This window comes from Alligator mississippiensis, chromosome 3 (genome assembly GCF_030867095.1).
Source record: "Alligator mississippiensis isolate rAllMis1 chromosome 3, rAllMis1, whole genome shotgun sequence".
In the NCBI taxonomy this organism is placed as follows: domain Eukaryota; kingdom Metazoa; phylum Chordata; order Crocodylia; family Alligatoridae; genus Alligator; species Alligator mississippiensis.
Window position 1 is genome coordinate 299,604,832 of NC_081826.1, and position 18,687 is coordinate 299,623,518.

General features: G+C 48.1%; 1 protein-coding gene across 2 annotated transcripts in view; it reads right to left on the reverse strand.

Annotated features, from left to right (window-relative positions):
• FAM219A (family with sequence similarity 219 member A) overlaps nt 1-18,687 on the reverse strand; it is a 126,822-nt gene that overhangs the window by 50,200 nt on the left and 57,935 nt on the right. For both annotated transcript variants that reach the window (XM_006269952.4, XM_006269951.4), the window contains exon 2: nt 6,840-6,939. In XM_006269952.4, the coding sequence (XP_006270014.1) occupies nt 6,840-6,939 (100 nt within the window). The remainder of the gene's footprint in view (nt 1-6,839; nt 6,940-18,687) is intronic.

Sequence of the window (18,687 nt, forward strand, 5' to 3'; positions counted from 1 at the left end):
CTTCTACAAAGTGTTGCAATAAAATCCAAATGTAAAACACAAATGCCCTCAGTACTGCATCCTAGAGAGTGAAGGCTTCATCTGGCCAACTGACATTAGGCCAACTCTGAATTCAGCTCTGCTTCCAAACGTCTAAATGAGGGAGAGTCTAATGGGAATAATTCACGTGCTGGGAGATCTGGAGTGAAAAGCATTCGTATCCCCAGCTCAGTCTCCTTCTGCACGTTGTTCCATAGACTATTCATTTGCACATCCAGTGAAAGCCCATTCCCATCCTAGACACGATAACTTCTTAACCAGGTCTCACTAAAAGCCATCAAGACAACCTTGGAGCTCATGAACTTCCAGAAGGCCAGCATCACCACCGGCAATTTTGATTTTGTGAGGAATGGTGCTAATAGCTAGCCAGCCTTCTGGGCAAGGACGCTTTGGATTATATTGCTATCCCTACCCTCGAGGCCCTGATATTTCCTCACCATGCATGAAATTCAGTGCAGATGACAGAAAATCTTTGAGGCATACTGCGTGCCCTAAATCACAGCTGCCAGGTGGGTGAGGGGAAATCAGAGTGGGCTGGAGTTAGCAAGACTCCCGACTTCTTCCCCTCCTACATGCAATTGCATTTTGGCACTCAAGTAAGTGGCTGTGTTCCCAAATATTATAAGAAAGCACTATTACAACAGTCCTTGAACTGGTACTGGAGCCCATGGTAAGGGGCCCACATATCACACTGTAGCCCCTGCCCCCCTACCTCCATTAAAATGTTAGGAGCACCCAAAAGTTTTGAGGGCTGACTGGTCTGTTGGCCCAAAAAGCTTGGGGAGTGCTGGGGAAAAGCTTGTTTACACCGCCCTGTTCTCCAATACAACGGGCAGGAGAACCATAAACTACGGAAGATTTCAAAAGTGTAATTAAAAACAGGAAGCGGACAAACAGGCGGCGTGAGCTTCGTTGCACGGTCTTTTGGGAATCCCGGGGGCTTTGCTGCATTCTGACGGATATCAAACCGCTGAGATTTACACTTCGGGATTATTCTGTTTTTCCCTTATCACAGCTCTGCCTTGTTCTCCCAGCTCCATCTGTTAGACTTTCTGAGGAGCATAAGCTGGGTACGCTCTGCAAGCACTTCTATCCGTGCACATCACAGCAGCGAAGCAGTTTGCCTTATGGTGAAACGATCTGCAAACAGAGAGGCAAGGCCGCCGTCCGGGGGGGTTTGCAATCCAGCGCAATGAAACAAACCCGGTAGAAACATCAGAATTTATGTTGGGAAAGTCAGGATGAAGTAAATCATTAAGCAAGACATCATGCCGTAAAGGAGATACAGTGATAAGTCACAAGCGAGCATGCGGGGTCTGCCACCAGAGCCAGGTAGCATAGTATCCACATAGGCAGGTACTGCCCATTTATGTGCATTTTTAAGTTTGGCTTCGGTGCATTTTCCCTTGAGGAGAATGATATTTTTACTGCCCCAATTTTGGTCAGGCCAGCCCCAGCCTCGGAGCAGTATGTCTACAGTTCTAGTGCAGCCGTGACGTTCTTCCTGTTTCTGACTCCCACAATGCCATGAGCAATGCTTTGTGAAACCAAAGAGCCCTCCTGACACAGAGGGGACATTTGCCTGGATGGATGGCTCTGCAGTCCCAGACACTCTCCCTCTCCTGGGATGCAGCCCACCACGTCTGCTGCATTTCCAAATACTGCTGCCCCTGGAAGTAAAAGCTGTATTTCTGCCATGTCGGTATTTAACTGAGCTCATCTGAACCAAGATTCCCAGGATACCCATGCAGCTGGCTTACATTTCAAAACTTCGTAAAGGAAAAAGGACATTTATCAATCCACCGTCGGAACAGGGGACTAGGTTTGCCATTACAGCAATTGATTATGCTATAACAGCGCTAAAGAAAGGTTAATGCTGCTATCCATATGAAACATTTGCAATAGGACCAGAACCCTGCTCCCTAAAATGACCAGGCAGTAACTCTTTAAGCTAAGCTATTAAACATTTATACAGTTCCATAACTTTCTATGGGGCTCTCAAAGAGATTAAATGACAGTCACTGCCCCAATGAGTTTGAGACCCAATGCCAGGCATAAAGTGGAGGAAAGACGAAAACAGAGGCAATGTAATAAGGGAAGTCAGCTGCATTAAGTGGAGTAAAAAAATCTTGCATGTCAGATGTGTTTTTAAGCAGCTGCAGCTGACGAAGATTAAAGACCAGCATCAGTGGATCACCAAGACATCAAGTGACTCCTCTCCTGCCCCATAAAACCCTGAGGATTCTCCGAGCGGCCAGGAGCAAAGACTGGCTGTGGACCTGGCTGGGACAGGTGGGATGTATGGGAGCACAGCTGCCCAGGCACACTGTGTGCACTAGCTACGCTGGAAGAGACTTCCCGCCGGAGCCAGGACACAAATATAATCAACACTCGCTGAGCGCACGCCCTAAGCGAAAGCCTTGGCTTCCTCCAAGCAGCTGCTAGATTTCACCCGTACCAGCAGAGCATTTATCAGCACTAAATATTTCTCTTGCAGGAACACAGCACTTGAAGGGACCTCCTGGCGGGCAACTGTATGGTTTAATCTGGTTCATAAACTTATCAGGCTCCATCTTATGCTGTTAGGGCTCATATTCATCCTATGACTGACTGAGGCTACAGACAGATGTCTTTTTAAACTGCTTTAGTTACCTCCAAAGAAAGCAACAGCTGTTAGGATTTAACTGGTAGGTTTTCATGCTCCTAGAGCTTGATTGCTTTCACCTTGCATTATTCAGGGGTTAAGATGCGATGGTTTTGCTACTCCAGTATTGGCAGGAGCAAGCAGCAACCAGCGACATGGTCACAGTTTATACCAGGATCGTTCCACATGGATAAAGAATTAAAGAAAAATAGGGCTGGAAGGGACCTCAAGCTGTCACCAACCCCCTGCTCAAGGCAGGATTGCTCCTGTCTAAATCATTTCAGCCAAATGCATTTTTAACCTGCTCTTAGGAACTTCCCAAGGATGGAGAGTCCACGACCTCTCTCAGTCATCGACTCCAGCGCTTAACGTAATATCATGATATAACTGGTCTGCCTGCCTGTATCCTGGTACACCCAGGTCTTTCTCCTCTTCAGTCATTTCTGACTATTGAGCTCCCAGTTTTTAGGAAAAAATCGTGCTCTTTGATCTTCAATTGCTAATGTTGCACTTAATTCTTTTTTCACCTTCCTTCTTTTACAAATACTGAACAGAGGAGGAGGAAGAGCCTGGATGGCATCTGTCGGGATGGGTTGGGAGCAGCACATCCTGCAGGGTGCTGGAGGAGAAGATGTCCCCTGAGCGCCTTTCCTGCTTTGGGATTCTGTGACTACTCCATGCCTCCAGGTCATCTGGTTCTTCCTGAACAGCATCCTGATCCTCCTCAGCACCGACGCTGCCTTCCAGCTTTAGGTCACCTGCAAATTTCCTGAATGTGCTTCTACTTCCTGTTCTGATAAATGGACCTACTACGAGAGATCAGCCCCTAGACTGATCTTTGAGGAGCTCCACTAGTCATTTCCTCCAGGCTGACACTCCCTCTTTCGACGAACCTGGTGTGGTCTCCCCATTAGCCAGTGCTTTACATACCTCGTACCTGTTCTGCTAAGCCCTATCTTAACTAATACTTCCCTAAGTGGAACCGTATATCAAATGTTTCACTCGAGTCCAAATGATTAGAGTTTTGTAATTCCTTTGATGTGATATCAACTGTCTTGTCATAGCAATACCAAGTGAGTCTGGCATGACCTACCTTTGGTAGACCCATGCTGTTCCCTCCCTCCCCACATCTATGATTTATTACCATGTGCCCAATTATTTTTCCTTCAAAACATGTGCTAAAGACTCATATTATCAAGATCAGGCTGGATTGCTTTTTAAGCCCTTCTTCCATGTAGGCAGGACACTTGCTCTTCTCCACCTCTGTCTTGCTAACCACCTCTCCCTTCAGATACCAGTTCTTTTAAACATCTACAAGGGGGATTATCCAGTGTGACCCCCCTGCCAGACTGAATGCATTGAGCTCGTTGAGACTTGCTGTCACTTTGGCTGTGGCAATTTCTATTGCCATACCCTCATTCTCATTAGCCATCATGCCTTTGCTCCCCAGGTCTTTATTGAGATCTGCAAGAGTTCTTGTTTAATATATGTACCATACCTAGTTCTCCCACCCCATCCCTATAAAATGGCATGCAGATGCCATGGCTGTGACTGGACTGTGCCAGTGCTCCCACCAGAACTAACACCTGGCGGTTCTTGGGTAGAGGGTCTTGCCCTCCACCCAGGGGCAGACCAATTGCTGTATTTGGGGTCAGGAATTTTATCCATGGTCAGACTGACATGGAAAGGTGGGTCGGGGAGAGGGTTTTACCTTCCTCTCTAGCAGGGGGAGTGACCCTCTGCTTTGGATCTCTCTCAAATGGATTTTAACAACCCGTGCAGTGGCAGGACAATGACAATCCTTGTCCTCTTGCTTTCCTGTGGCAGGTTTGGGAGGTCTTGGGGCAATATGTCCTGTATTAATTGTGCAGTTTCAGAACTAGGTTAGGCAAGCACTTGTATGGGATAGTTTGGATGGGGTGATCTTGCCTGGAGCAGGGGTTTGGACTGGATGACATCCAGGGGTCCCTTCCAGACCTAATTTCTATGATTCTTTTCTTGTTCTCTTTCTATGTATATGAAGAAACTTTTCCTGTGTGTTCAGTATCCTTCTCAAGGTCCAAGTTGGCTTGACTGCCAGCAGTTCTCACTTTCCCCCCACACTTCTTGCTGTCTAAACCATAGCTTTTTGTGTTTTGTCCTTCCCTATTCCTTGTAGACCATCAGCTTATTCCTGGAATTCTTCTTGAGATGGTTAATCATACAGATTCCTCTGAAGCCCTTTCCTACCTATTTCTCCCTTACTTTTGGGCTAGACATTCCTGATAGCTTCACATTTCTTTAGATTAACAGTGTAAAATATTTCTCCACATTCAACTGTCCTTAGTCCAGCTGACTTCACTAACTAGCTCCTTTCGTTTCTCAAAGATTTTCCTGTTGAAACTGAGAACCTACACTATGGACCTACTTTTCTTTATCCATTTAAACCAACTTGGCTGGGGATTTCTCAGTTCATGTTTATTTTTCAGGACCAGACCAGGATTCAAATTGATTCTTAAGGTACCTACACCTGAGCTTTGCATTTCTAAATGACTGGCTCCTGGCATGGGAAGGTGATTCAATATGAGTGGGTTCAGCATGCGGAAACCTGATACAATTAACAGGAGGGGTAAAGAGTGCCCTCACCAGCTTATTCTATAAACTGGTAGCTAGGGTATTCTTCTGGAAGTGGCAGATGTGGACTCAAATCGCTGTCAGGCTGAGGGGTTCTCCTCTTCCTGGGTGAGTGGTGTAATCATTAGGCTACTGGGAAGAAGAAGGGTACCACCACTCTTGTTTGCTACTGAGCTGCATCTTGGCATGGTCATTTGCCATGATCTGGATTGTAACAGAGATTAGATGGCAGTGAGGCACTTTGGTGACTGGTGTGGATTGCTTCTGAGCGTACGGGGCAGTCTACCTCTGGGTGCCAAGGCATATTCTTGGGTCAAGCTAAGGTATCTAATGACTCCATGTGCCTAGGCAGTTTTGTAGCAGCTGGACAGGGTTAATCTGGATCACCCCTTGAGATCTGGGTGCTTAAATTCTGCCCAAGTCCTGTTTGGGCACTTTCAAGGTCCATTACGACCTTGCTTGTCCTGCCCAACCCCAGTTTCCTAGCCAGATGAGGTACAGTCCTGTCAGCAAGTGTACTGCTGACCCAACCACAGTCTTCTTATCATCCTATGCTCCAATACTCCTCATCCAGTGTCATATCCTCACTTACTTGACTTTTTCTCTTCCTGCAGACTAAAGCCAGGCATGGAGTTTACACAAGTTTCTCCCAGTCTTTTGTCTTCATTCCTTAGATTGAAGCTTTTCTGATCAATCATGCCAGACTCAACCCGAGCAGACCAGAAGAACACACACCCAGATGGAGACCATCTGTTGAGAAGAGTCCTCTGTCCAAGCACAATTGCCAGTGGTCAAACTTCCTATAACCCCCTTCCAACCCCAGCTTTTGAGCCATTTGTTGTTCTGCATTATTTTAAGACACCTTTACCCTCCTTCTCTCGGGATTAGGAGATCCCACTGAAGATCCCCAGAATCTCTATTTCTTGCAGCATCTTCCTGAGCCTGTTATGGTCTTCTGCTATCTGTTCTAAAGATAATCTAGCAGAATCATTGGTCCCAACCACAAGGGTTGATCGGTGGATTCTTCTCTGGTGCTACAGTGATCCTCCTTTTCAGTCTTGGGTCCATATCTGCTATCTTTGCCCCAGCACATAGCACCCTGTTTTATTCTCTGGATCTGCCCCGGTGACAGTCCCGGAGAGATTTCCTCACAAAGACTCCCCAGTCATATCCCCTCTTATAGTCTTCTCTATAGTACCCTTGTTCCTGCTTAGGCTTAGGCTTGAACTTGCTTTGATGCACCTCTTAGAGGCAAAAGGCTACACTGTCCCTTGTGGTTACAGATATTAAATTATAGAAGCTTCGATGTGATAACGGAAAAAAGAGCTGTTCTTACCAGCACACTGTCTGGGTTATAGTTAGATTTGTAAGCCATTTTGCAAAGTTGTCTGAGCTGAACTGGAGCACTCAGCAGCAACAGTGGGGACATGAATGTCGTGTCACATAACTTCCTACCATACTGAACTCTTATTGCATTTTTTTGCAGTCCTACATATTTTAAAATACACAAGATACCACTCTGTGCTAGCACACAGAGACTCACCTAGTTTCACTTGGAGTGGGGACGGCTTATAGTTCATGGCTACAGTCTCTCCTTCTCTTGTAGCACAGTCTCTGTCAGAGATGGATGCAGCTGTTGGATCCTGTTAAAAAAAAAGACAGACAGACACATTTTAGCAAACACAGATAGACAGTCACTTCTCTAATTCACTGGTAGGCAAGGCCACTCAGTATACAGGTTTGGTAGGGAACAGAAAATAAGTCTGCGCTTTAAGTTAAATAAAACCAGAGACAAACACTCCACAACTTTAGAAGCAAGTTTAATGTTCAGGTCCTATTTGAAAATTTTAGCTTTCAACAACAGGCTTAGATGATGAATTGCACTAGGAATATAAAGTGGGTTTTCTCTACCTCTGGGTCAGCAGGTTGGCAATAAGACAAAGCCATTCCTATTTGATGAGTGCTTGGTGGCCTGAGTGCACTGCATTTGCAGCGTGAGTCCAGTTTCTACCTGGCATGAACTGCCTATCTGGCGGCAGGCCTCAGCAAAGCCAACAACTGGATGAACATGGAGGTGAAACATCTGGTGCCTGTAGGGTAAAGGCAAATCAGTTTTTACTTCCCATTCTGGACCCACATTGGGTGTAACTATGGGGTCTTGAGGATCTGTCCATCAGCAGTAAAATTCTTCCTGGATGCCACAACAACCAACCGTCACCAAAAAACGCGATGTCTCTTTTCCTGGGAAATCAAGGTCTTTAAAAAATCGAGTCCTGGTGATAGTGTATTCTATAGCAGTCTTTTGCTAACCATGTAAAATATGCAGGCTGCCATTTCACACAATCCCATCAGTGATAAAACATTTAACCACCATTCATTGCAGGCTTCAAAGCTACTGAAGTTCTCCCTTTGTGGCACCAGGGCAAAAATTAAAATTGGCTGTCAAAAGCATCCGTTTCTTCCCACCTAGGAGGGAAAAACTAAGACAAAGACATTCTGATTCACAACAGGTAGAACTCCATGGAAAACTTCTATCTATTATTAAACGCCAAATATTCAAGGAAAGCGTCCTCTTTATTTCACCGGGTGCAACAGCTTTGGATGCTAATACTGGCACTTACCATTTCATATACTATAATCAACATTTTCATTCTCTCCATGTCTTGAGTTTTGTTTTTGGCAAGGGCAAAGTTTATTAATGAAAAACTCAAGAAAGAAAGAAAGAAAAAACCTGTGCAATTCGGTGCTTTATGACAGTGCTTGCAAGGAGCTGAGAAAGATTTGAAAATGGGGCTTCTCTCCTCTGCTGTTAATGAAGCTCCCTTGGGGAACCGTTCCCAGAATGTCAACGCCCTTGATCCGACTGTTACCCCTGGCTTCGTGACCTCTTCGCTATGCATGGAGGAGCTTACACCTTTTGAAGAGAGGGCGCTTGTGAAATAAAAGTATGTCAGCCCATTAAGGCTCTGCCTTAACAGAGCTGGGACTCTAGCAAATTTAAGGTGATGATATTTTACCAAGACTCTCTTTATTTGTATTCTCTCAGCGATCATTGCATTTCATGACTAGCAGAACTTTGTTCCTTACATTTTTCATCCAAGGGTTTCAAAATACCTTACGCATAGTTCTGCAGAACATGACTACTCGTTGTACTCGACACCTGTGCAACCCCAGCTGGGGAGGAACACGGTAGCGGTTCCACCAACGGTGCACAGAAACAATAAAGTACGGGTAGTGAAAAGAACAGCCCCCAGGAAAGGTGTAGCTGGACAAAATGTGATGGGTTTTAGGTGCCACAGCATGGTTAAAATTCCTGCTCTTAGGAAGAGAAACCCCAGATCTCTAATAACCTCAGGTGTTCAATCTGTTTTACAATTGCAGCTGAAAGGTGGATTACCTTGATGCTGATATAAAGCAGAACCGGTCTTTCAAATCCACCTACCCAATTAAGCTGGCCATGTTACATGCCAGGTGTGTGACAGGATAGCGACTGAAAAGTGCACATTGCAAATGTGATTTTTTTCCCAACGCCGGTCTCTCCATCATGCTAGAAAGGAGACAATCGGGACGAGATGACAGCTAATTGGGGGTCTGATGGAATACTTCATTTTATAAAGCTGCCACAGAGCGGTAGGGCAGCCTGCTCTGCTTCCAGTGCAAATGAACATCCTGAGAGAACAGGTGAAATCTCCAAGCATTATCTGACATCCGTTTGTCACTGAAAAGTGCATTTGTGCTCTCCCAGGTGGGGATCCTCCCTGGGAATTAGGCATCTAGGCTAAGGAGTCACAAGTGATATTTAAAAACCTCCCTAACTTGCATGGAAACCGAGAGAAGGGAGGTGTCTACATACCCAGGCCCCAGCGCTGAACTAACAAGACAAGGTAAGTTCACAATCTGAGCCAACGTCCAAAGTTTGGGCTGAAATGGAGCCTGAGAAGGGAACAGGTGTACTGCATCCCGGGAGACTGGCTCACGTTATGGGGAGCAATACTGGCAGTGCGAGCAGAACAGCCACTGCCCCAACAAGTGCTGCAGTCTTCTGCTCCCCAAAACCGCGCAGACCGGAAATGAGAGCCGAGCTGGACAGGGGGCAATTCTCCTAATGCTACTGCATGCCCCTGGCTTGGGAGGGCAGAGGCGCTCCGGTACTTCCCACCGATCATTTTACATACACTTTGCAGCAAGGCACAAGACTCCCTAGTCACAAACCTGACCGAGAGAGAAGGAATCCCCACGGCATTTGGGTTGGAATTGCCGCTCCTTAAATGGATGCGATCTGTGCCTGTGCATAGGGAACAGGTTCCTCCTCTATAAATCCAATGCTGCTAGAGAGTCATTTACTGGGCTAATTAGCTTTTTGCTTGCAAAATGCCTACAAGCAGATTGAGATTCCATCACATTTACTTGCTATTAGAATTTACTTTTAGCTTTTAGCTTTTTTCTTTTTTCTGAAGAAAAAAAAATAACCCTCCAGATTGATACAAGCATTAGTGTAGTCTAAGCTCGAAATTACAGCTCGGCCGTATAACAGATCCTTGGTCACACGGCATTATTGCCATTTGCTGACTGGGATGAACAGAATGCTTTGCATCAGGATGAAAGTCTGCAGCTGCTGCAGGGGGTTTAAATCTTTCAGATGGAGCACCCTGGGGAATCGCAGGAAACATTAAGCTTTTTAATTTCTGAGTTTCCTGGTCCCTCATTCTTGGAGGAGGAAATCAAGTGATCCCAAGAACTGCTGCTCGGGTGCTCAAATTCTCTCCGCCTAACTGTGCGTGCACCATCGCACTGCCCGAATGGGGGGACGGATCCTTGTTGGGGTTTTATTTATTTCCCTCTGTGTCAAGGCTCTGGCAACGGATATTAGAAACCCTCAGCTCCTGCTGTATCCTACCAGTGTATTTTGCATGGATGCTAACATTTCACATCTGTAAGCTTTCCTGTTGCCGGAGCAGTCAGGGAGAGCTAACATGAAAAGGGCCACGGGGCTGGCTGAAGCACAGTCTTTTTTCAGGAGTTTAAAGGCACACACAACACTCATTTCCCTTCCTACTTTGGTGGGATTTACCCAGCTTTAGGAGGAACACAAGGCCTGCCACATCTGATCCGACCTGCTGAAGCTGACATGCAGACAGCAGCCAATGCTCAGTGTTTCACAAGGAGGCAAAAAAGAATGAGTGCAACCAGCAAAGAAGTTGTGCAATGGCACCGTGCCATCTACTCATCGCCGGCTGCCTTGCTTTTCCACGCCTCCTGGAAAATGCCTCTGGTCCCCGGGGGTCTTGTGAGCATCCTCTGCCTCCCACCCCATGACAACTTTGGGAAGGAGCCAGTTAGACCAGGCAGCCCCACACACAGGGGGTTGACTGTTCGGCTGGTGTGATTCCAGTCATGGTGAACTGCCTGTTTGTAAAGCTCTTGACTTGGGTTTTATTTCACTGAACACCAAATAGCAGCAGTGAAAATTGTCTGGCCTGGTGTGCTCAACCCTCCCTAGTGCTTGGATGAGCCAGATCCCAGGCTGGGGGAAATCCAAAGGCTTTGTAAGGCTGCTCCTCCTGGTCACTGCTGCAAGCAAGACAATTTCACGGTGAGCTCCTGCCCCCTAAAATGACAAAGCAAGGAATGAGATGCAGGCTTCAGCGATCACTTTACTCAGCAGTTTGGAGACGCCGGCTTGATAATCAGAGGCTGAATCACTGTGACCTACTTGCTCATTAGTGTCACACAGTTAGAACGGTTGCACCTAAAAATAGCTGGGCGTTAAGTGCTCGTCTGCCCAACTTAAAAGTGCTGAAAGTCTGAGTACCGGGATGTGCCCAAGACACACTGCTGTAGGCAATTACCACTCCGCTCTCCTGGGACAGCCAAGGGAAGAGACTTGCACGTGCAAAGGCTGGTTTTGTGGTGCCTTGCTCTGCAAACTCGCACTAACAAGGAGGTGCAGAAAAGCTCGGGTGAGCAGGCACTTGTATCCAGGGTGCTCACGTGTGACAACCCGGCTCTCCAAGGACAGCAGAGGACCTGCCATCCCTGCCAGGGGTTCTCAGAGGATAGAAAATACCCCTACCACCCTCCAAACATGCGTGCCTTTTCTTCACTTCAAAGCGTATGGACAGCTTGGTAGCTCTAAATGAGTGACTGCATCAATCGTGTTTACAGCTCTGCTCTGCTTACCCATCCAGTGCCGTACCGGTTAGATGTTTTTACGTGCTTGTCAAGTCCGTCCCTGTTCAGAGTTTGAGCACTTTGGGGTAAAGCTCTGGACTGTTTTTCTGCGGGGCACGTACTCCATTGCAGCGGGGTGGAAGACTTTCAACCACCCAGGCTACATCTGTTCCATGCATACAAAAAAGACTTCAGCATTTGCAGCTCAGCCTGGTGGCTTTCCAAACTTGCTTGTACAAAACCCAAGCGGGAGATGATGGCTACAATGCTAGGGTTAGTCCAGAGCAGGAGAAAAATTAGAAAAATTATTCCACACCTTCCTGAGGCAAAGTCTGACTCTACACCAATGGCTTCCAATGGTTTTAGACTCCAGGCACCCCTCATCAGACGAAATTGCCATTATGCCCTTGTAGTATTTAAAAAAAATCAACCCTGCAGAGATAAAAAAAACCCAGGGCATAAAGCTGTATGACCAGCCAACTGTATGACCAAAGCTTTACCAGATAATCGAACAAGAACTGAACGGTGCATTAAAAGGCATTACACGAGAGACCCTGCGATACATTTAACTTCATCACAGACGAGTAGCTCAGGCGGTAGATTTTTGCTTGGTTTAAAACCAGATTGGCGACAGATATGTTTATATGTTTACATGTGTACGGAGGCGATTCATACCCAGACACTTGCCCGCTGCAATATTTGGGCTGTGCTCGCTGCACGCGACCCAGGGAGAGAACAACCTCCTTTAGTTTTGCTTGTCAAAGTGACAGCGACGTGTAACAAGTGTCTAGAATAAGCCATGAAAAATGAATGACACATTTCAAGCTTCTGTTTTCCAAGTCCCTGATGTTAGCGGTAGCATAGGAGAGATTTTACTTTGTCTTGGGGAAAAGAAAGAAGACATATGGCTTAACTGAAGCATCTCAGATACAGGCGAAGGATGAATTTCGAAAGCTGAACAGTTTAGGGAAGTGATTGAGGGACAAAGAAGAAAAATGGAAGTAATTATAGGATTTTTGCTAGATGCCCTTCAGAGAAACAAGTGTGAGCAAGCCCCCGTGCCCCATCCTTCTGCTGTGACAGAGTACGCTCAATGCAGCGTTCCCCTCGGAGCTCCTCTTCGTACCGGCACAACCATCAGTATTATTACGGGCATTTATAAAGGTGGTATCAGCACGCGCTTTACACGGCTTTAAGTGGACCATTAACGTTGCAAATTAGAGGAAGGGTTACCCGCAGCGCACTGACAGGCCGCGAGGACGCGATAAACTATCTCAAACCAGGCGCTGACGCGTGTTTTCGGGATGGCTCTGCTGCAAAAGCTTTTTATTATTTTTCAATAAGAGAAGATGGAGCACCGCACATATTTTTTCTGCCTCTTGAATGATTCAGCCAAATCCCTGGGGTCCCACATGAGACGCGCTTGCCTCTCGGGTGGTAAATCACAGCTCGGGACTCCTTAGCGGCTGTGGTGACAATGGGTCTAATACATGGCCAGCTGCAGCACTCCCCCACCCCCTTGGGTCTTCAACCTTGACACTCGGATGAGAAAGAGTAAAAAATGGTTAAAAACTGAGGCCCAGACGGGTTAAATACCAGGCCCCGGGTCTCAGCGAGTCAGTGGCAGTGACTGCAACAGGATTTGGGAGCTCAAACCCCTACTGAACCCCTTCCTAATAGACCAGCTCCACTCTTCAAGTGATCAGCTCTGTGGGGCACAAAGTCCCGCACAGACAAGGGATCTCATGTGCCCTACACCTGCCCGTGGCGGCCAGGCCGGGTTCTTGACTCCTGAATTTGGGAGGAGAGAGCTGGGAGACGCAGCGACCGTCCGGTGGGAAAGCACAGCTTTCCATCACGCTTCCAGCGTTGGATGGGGCGGCACTTCTCGACTCTGGAGAGGCTTCAAAGAGGTGGCGAGTCACCTTGTCTGAGAAGAGTAAATCATGCCCCTTCCTTCACAGGGAGCACCCAAATCAGTGCAAACAGTAACCAGTACTTGTAGATGGGGGAAGATAATAGAGGAGCCCCTGTGGGGACTTCCATACCTCTAAAGAGTGGCAGACAGGGTCGGAAATGGCAAGGCAAGAGGTTCCATCACTTGCACGCGCTTCATGGTCTTCAAGTCCAAAGATGCGAAGGTGGAGAAGCAGTCAGGGCTGCAGCAACAGCTACAGACCAACTCAATGGTTGCTGCCTGCCCAGACACCAAGGCAGGTCGTTCCAGCTTCTGAAGAAGGGATTAGGATTTAGTTATAAATGGTGCTGAAGAGAAAAGTGAAAACACAGAGGATGGCACAGGCTCATTCTTCCAGGCTTAACGCCTTGCAAGGATACCAGCTCCTCAACACAGTGCTTATGATGACCACTCTTCCCCACTGCCCTAGGGACAGCATCGCATGACTTGATCCCGCATGGCAAATGTGATGTTCCTAAGGCCTGGTGGCCTGGGAGCAATGACAGGAAGAGGCCTGGCTAGTTCTTCATTCAGACCTTTCAGCGGGCTGATGAATCCCCGTACTGGGTCAGTGTCAGAAGGATCGCTGGCTTGCTCCACAGCTGTCTAAGGAGGCAGGTCGGCCGATTTCCTGTATGTTCAATTTGCAGGCTGCTTTAGATGAATCAGGTCTTGTTTCTCCCACCTGCCCTACTCCCCCGGCTGCTCTAATCCACCCACGCAGAGCTTTTATTAAAGCTACTTTAATTATTCCTCCTGTTCACTCCTACTCCAGCAATTATCCCCTGTTCTGCACGGCTCCTGCCCTGTGTAAAGCTTCTACTTTCCTTCGTTCCCAACAAGGGGGAGTGTTTCGTAGGGCAGGTTTTCTGAGGGAGGCTTGAAGAGAACTGTGCCTTCCTAAGCTCTCATTTGGTTCCCGGTTCAGTGAAAGGCTCCATCGAGATTTAACGCTGAAATGGGCAAAGACTACAGAGCTCACCGGGTTTAACTCCTGGGCCTGTCAGAGCCGCAGGGCTTCTCCTTCGCCACAAACCTACTGTGCATCTTCTCGACCCACTGCCCTTGGGGCCAGCAATCCTTGGGCAGGATTAGATAATGCTGCGTTAATGCTGCTGCTGCTTATACATATATTGGCTGAGTCCCAGTTTTTCTCAGCGTCCACTCGCAATGGTGGTAATGGAGATGTAGCGTGAGATGTTTCACTCGCAGTTCAGCAGGAAGTGATGTAGCGGTCCTTTCAACCATGAAAATCAAACCACAAACAATGACTGGCAGAGAAGGCCCCGGGACTGCATGCCCTGCTTGCTAGGGAGACGACAAGCTGGGAATACTGCAGGCTCAGACCAGGGGAGAGCGTGGGGGAAAGAGCTGGCGGATGCTTTTCTTACTCAGAATCACCTCCGCTGCAGGAAAGAGCTGGTTAATATGAGGCAAGGCTGTCAGCTTGGATGGCTTTGCCTGGAAGGATGGGGGCTGCGCAGGAAGAGATGAACTGGCATCTGCAGAAGCTGGGTAGGAGCCTGGGATGCCAGGCCCCAGACTGATGGAGATGAAACCCAAGCTCCAGTAACGATTTCATTTAACGAAACAGGAAACGGAAGTTTTAGACCCTTTTAGACAAATCAAAAAACTGATCTCTGCTTTGAGCTCCTTTCCTCCAGCACACTATGCAGCCAGCGTCTGCTTTAACACCTGCTGTCCTTTTATGCGGTGGGCAATACAAACAGGTTGGGAATATGAATCCAAGGTTATGGCAGCAATATTTAGAAAACCCCCCCACGCATGACTGTAAGCCATTAACACCTCCCCATGCCAGGCTCCTGATGGCTGAGAAGAATTGCTGCCTCTTCAGCCAGGAGCACAGATGGATGCTGATTTGCATCTGTGCAGAGCACACGTGGGCCCTCCCCTTGCCGCTTGACTCTTGCTGGGATGAGATGTACCACCCTGAAAACTGCAAGATTTGGGAGCTAGAATCTAGGACTCTAATTCAGATCGACCATGTGGTAATCCTGAGCAGCGCTCCAGCATCCCCGCAAAACAGCTGAACGCTGCAGAGGAAAACTCAGGCGAACGCCTGAAGGTTTGGCTGGTTTCTTGGCTGTGGAACATGAGACAAAGCCAGCTAGCAGACAATTCTCAGCTACCTTTTTTCCCCCTTCTTAGCAAAATGCTTTGAGCAGGTCCCAAGGGAGAGCGAGCTCAATCATTGGATTTCCATATTTATAAGAAGGTTTCTGTTGAGCCAAGCCTGTGACAGAAATAACCCTGTAAATAGCAGCCGAATCAGCAGCAGGGCAAACACATCCGCGTGGAAAAATGGGGAGCGCTGCAGGCAGAGCTTGAGCCCCGTTCTACCCTGACAAGGCGGAAGAGCCATTTCTAAGAAATGCTGGCAGCACAGCTCATTTCAGTGAGCTTTTCACATATCAGGCTCTTGTGCACACTTCTTCCTTCCTTAGGTTTTCCCCTTTTCCACCTCATCTGTGGCTCCACAGCTTACTCACCTGCAATGGGATAGATGCAGTGCCGCTTGGCTTACCTTCTTCCCTATTCATTTGTATTAGGACTGTCTTCATTACGTGATTAATGAGGGAGGCGGCAGCTGACTTAAAAGGGAAACCACTGTATAAATGAAACATTCAGAACTGCTTTGCTGTAAGAAAGGTCTGCACTGGAGTCGGCTGCTATCTCCCCCCAAAGAGGCACAAACGTGAGGACCGTAAGGAAAGCCCTGTTTGCATGCGCAGAATGGGGAGCCCCCCGCTCCCTGTCCAAGCCAGCAGCCAGTGGGACAGAAGAGGCCCCGGCAGAAAGAGCCAAGTGGGTTTCTTCTTGTGTTTCTAGCTGCCATTACAGAGCTCTGGTGCATTTGCCAGGACAACTTCTGAAGCAGCTGGAACCGAGGCGTCTCCAACCTGCTCTCGGCAGACCAGAGAGGGCTGCAGGGACTGCTGCTCTCAGCGCAGCCATGGCAGTCACCTCGAGCAGTGGGAGGTTTAATGAATTTGGTTGGCGTGTCACCACATGCTGTGTGCACGAATTTTTCCCTGCCACATTGGACATGCTGTCTCCCAAGAGCATTCAGAGATGCTTTGGTGCCCTTACCCATTACAGCACGCGGTGGACAAACCCAAAAGACTGAGGATGCCCTCAGCACTGTGGGTGCTCAGGATGAAGGATTCACAGAGAGATTCACTGTTTTGTACCTGGCACAGAAACAAGCTGATCAAGAGAGCTGGGCTGTCAGGGGCCAGGGCAGCCAAAACCCAGCAGCTGGCCTGAGTTACCCGAGCGGGCCTGGGTGCCAATGGCCCATGTACTGCCATCTGGCCCCAGCTGCTTGCTGGGCCTCGCCGCTTGCTTTGAAGCAGCAGCCTGTTCGGTGCCCAGCAGGCTGCTCAACAGGACAGATGCCTCCGTGTCTAGCCAGAGGCTTTTGACTTTGTGTTTCTGGTTCCCTGTGCCTTGGGGGGCTGACAGATGTGCAGCTCCCTCCTGTAACTCACGGGGCTTTGCGGGAGCGCTCCCCAGGACCCAACAGATGCTGGCTCCAGTTTGGAGTGGCTGAGTGTCCTAGCCCCGTCCCATCCTGTCTTTCTCCACGCGCACCCAGCTCCAGTGCTATTCTTAGAGCGGGGGGTGGGAAGGGAGCATGGTCTGGGGCTTGCCCCACCTGTGCTGGAGGGTGGGGCGGGTGGACTCGACCCCCCCTCCACACACACAAGGCTCCAGCCTGAAGACGGCACCAGGGATGGGGCTGGGCTATATCAGCTCCCGGTGTGCACTGACAGAAGTTAATGAAGGTGCTCCACTTTGCAGTGCCTTTACCTGAACCCACATGTAAGGAGGGTTCAGATTGTCGTGCAATCAGGCACTTCTAAAGCGCTCTGCAGCTGTGCACTTCTGTCAGTGCACAGCTGGAGAGCATTTCTGGGGCCTGAGCGTGCGAGAAGTCGTCACTTCTGTCAGCGCCCCAGGATCCTGCCTGCCAGTTCCTGGTTCCAGACTCCAGCCCGGACTCCTTGTGTTCAAGACTGCCTTGCCAGATCCTTGACCCCTGTTGCTTCCAGGCCTATGTTCAATTGACAACCAGCTCCTAGCTTGTGGCTTGGCTAGATATCACTCTCGCCCTGCTCCAGACCTGCTGCCTAGTGCCCCTGGTCTGGATCCCTGACCGATCCCCTCTTTCCCTGTGGTTCTGAAGGTATGTGAGGAGGAGGATGGCTGGAGCATCTCTCTCCCATCCCAACAGTGCTTGAAGACAGATGCAAACAGCTTCATCTGCAATTCTGAAAGGGCATCAGAGTAAACAACAATCAGCCCCCAGCCTGTCCGTAAGGAAACGGCTGTGCAAATCAACAATAGGAGGAAACGCCGTCGGGATGTGGGAACAATGGAGGCCAAGAAAGCTCCCGGCCTATGGAAAAAAGAAAAAATGAGATCACCATTGCTACTGTGCCACTTTCTCTCTGGGTGGGGGATGACAGGGTGATAGTTTCAATCTAGTATCCCTGGGTAGACCAGCACATGGATGCTAGGCTAAATAGCCAACTCAGACTGGATATTTAGTCTGCAATGGTAATTCTTCTATATTCTAGAAGAATAGGCCTCTCTACAGTGAAACCATGAACAATCTGATGAAGTGAACTCGAGTTTGTGAAAGCTTGTGCTCTATGAGTATCTTCTTTAATTAGTGTATAAGGTGGATATGTATCCAGCCTTTTGTCTGACCTCAGGCAAACATGGTTAACCATCTCCCTCTGAACAGAAACCAGTGCAAACCAGGAAGAATTTGTCTTCCCTTCACTCCCAAGAAGGCTTTACAACCTGACGGGGTTTCTGCATGCTACCTTCAGTATAGCTAATTCCTCCAGCCCTATGTTAACAATCTGGCCCACCACTTCCCATTACAAGATCCTTTTCCAGTTGCCTATAGCTTTGCCAAACTTAAAATAACTGGTCTGAAATTTTCTATGCCGAGTGTCTGGCTTAAATGGAACTGAATGATTTTTAGCTGCTTCCCTGAAAAGGTAGAGAGAAAAAGATGTATTTTTCATTATTAAAAAAAAGGCAACCTTTTCTTTGAGAGACTTTAAGGACACCATACTTTGAAGCAGAGACTAAAACTGACGGTGGGGAGCTTTGCATTAGGGCCTTTGCCATTCCCAAGAAAAATCCATCCAATTTTGGCCACGCTCCTGAAAAGCCTCAGCTTGCACACGATTAGCAAAAGACTTGGAATTTAGCCGCCTAACAT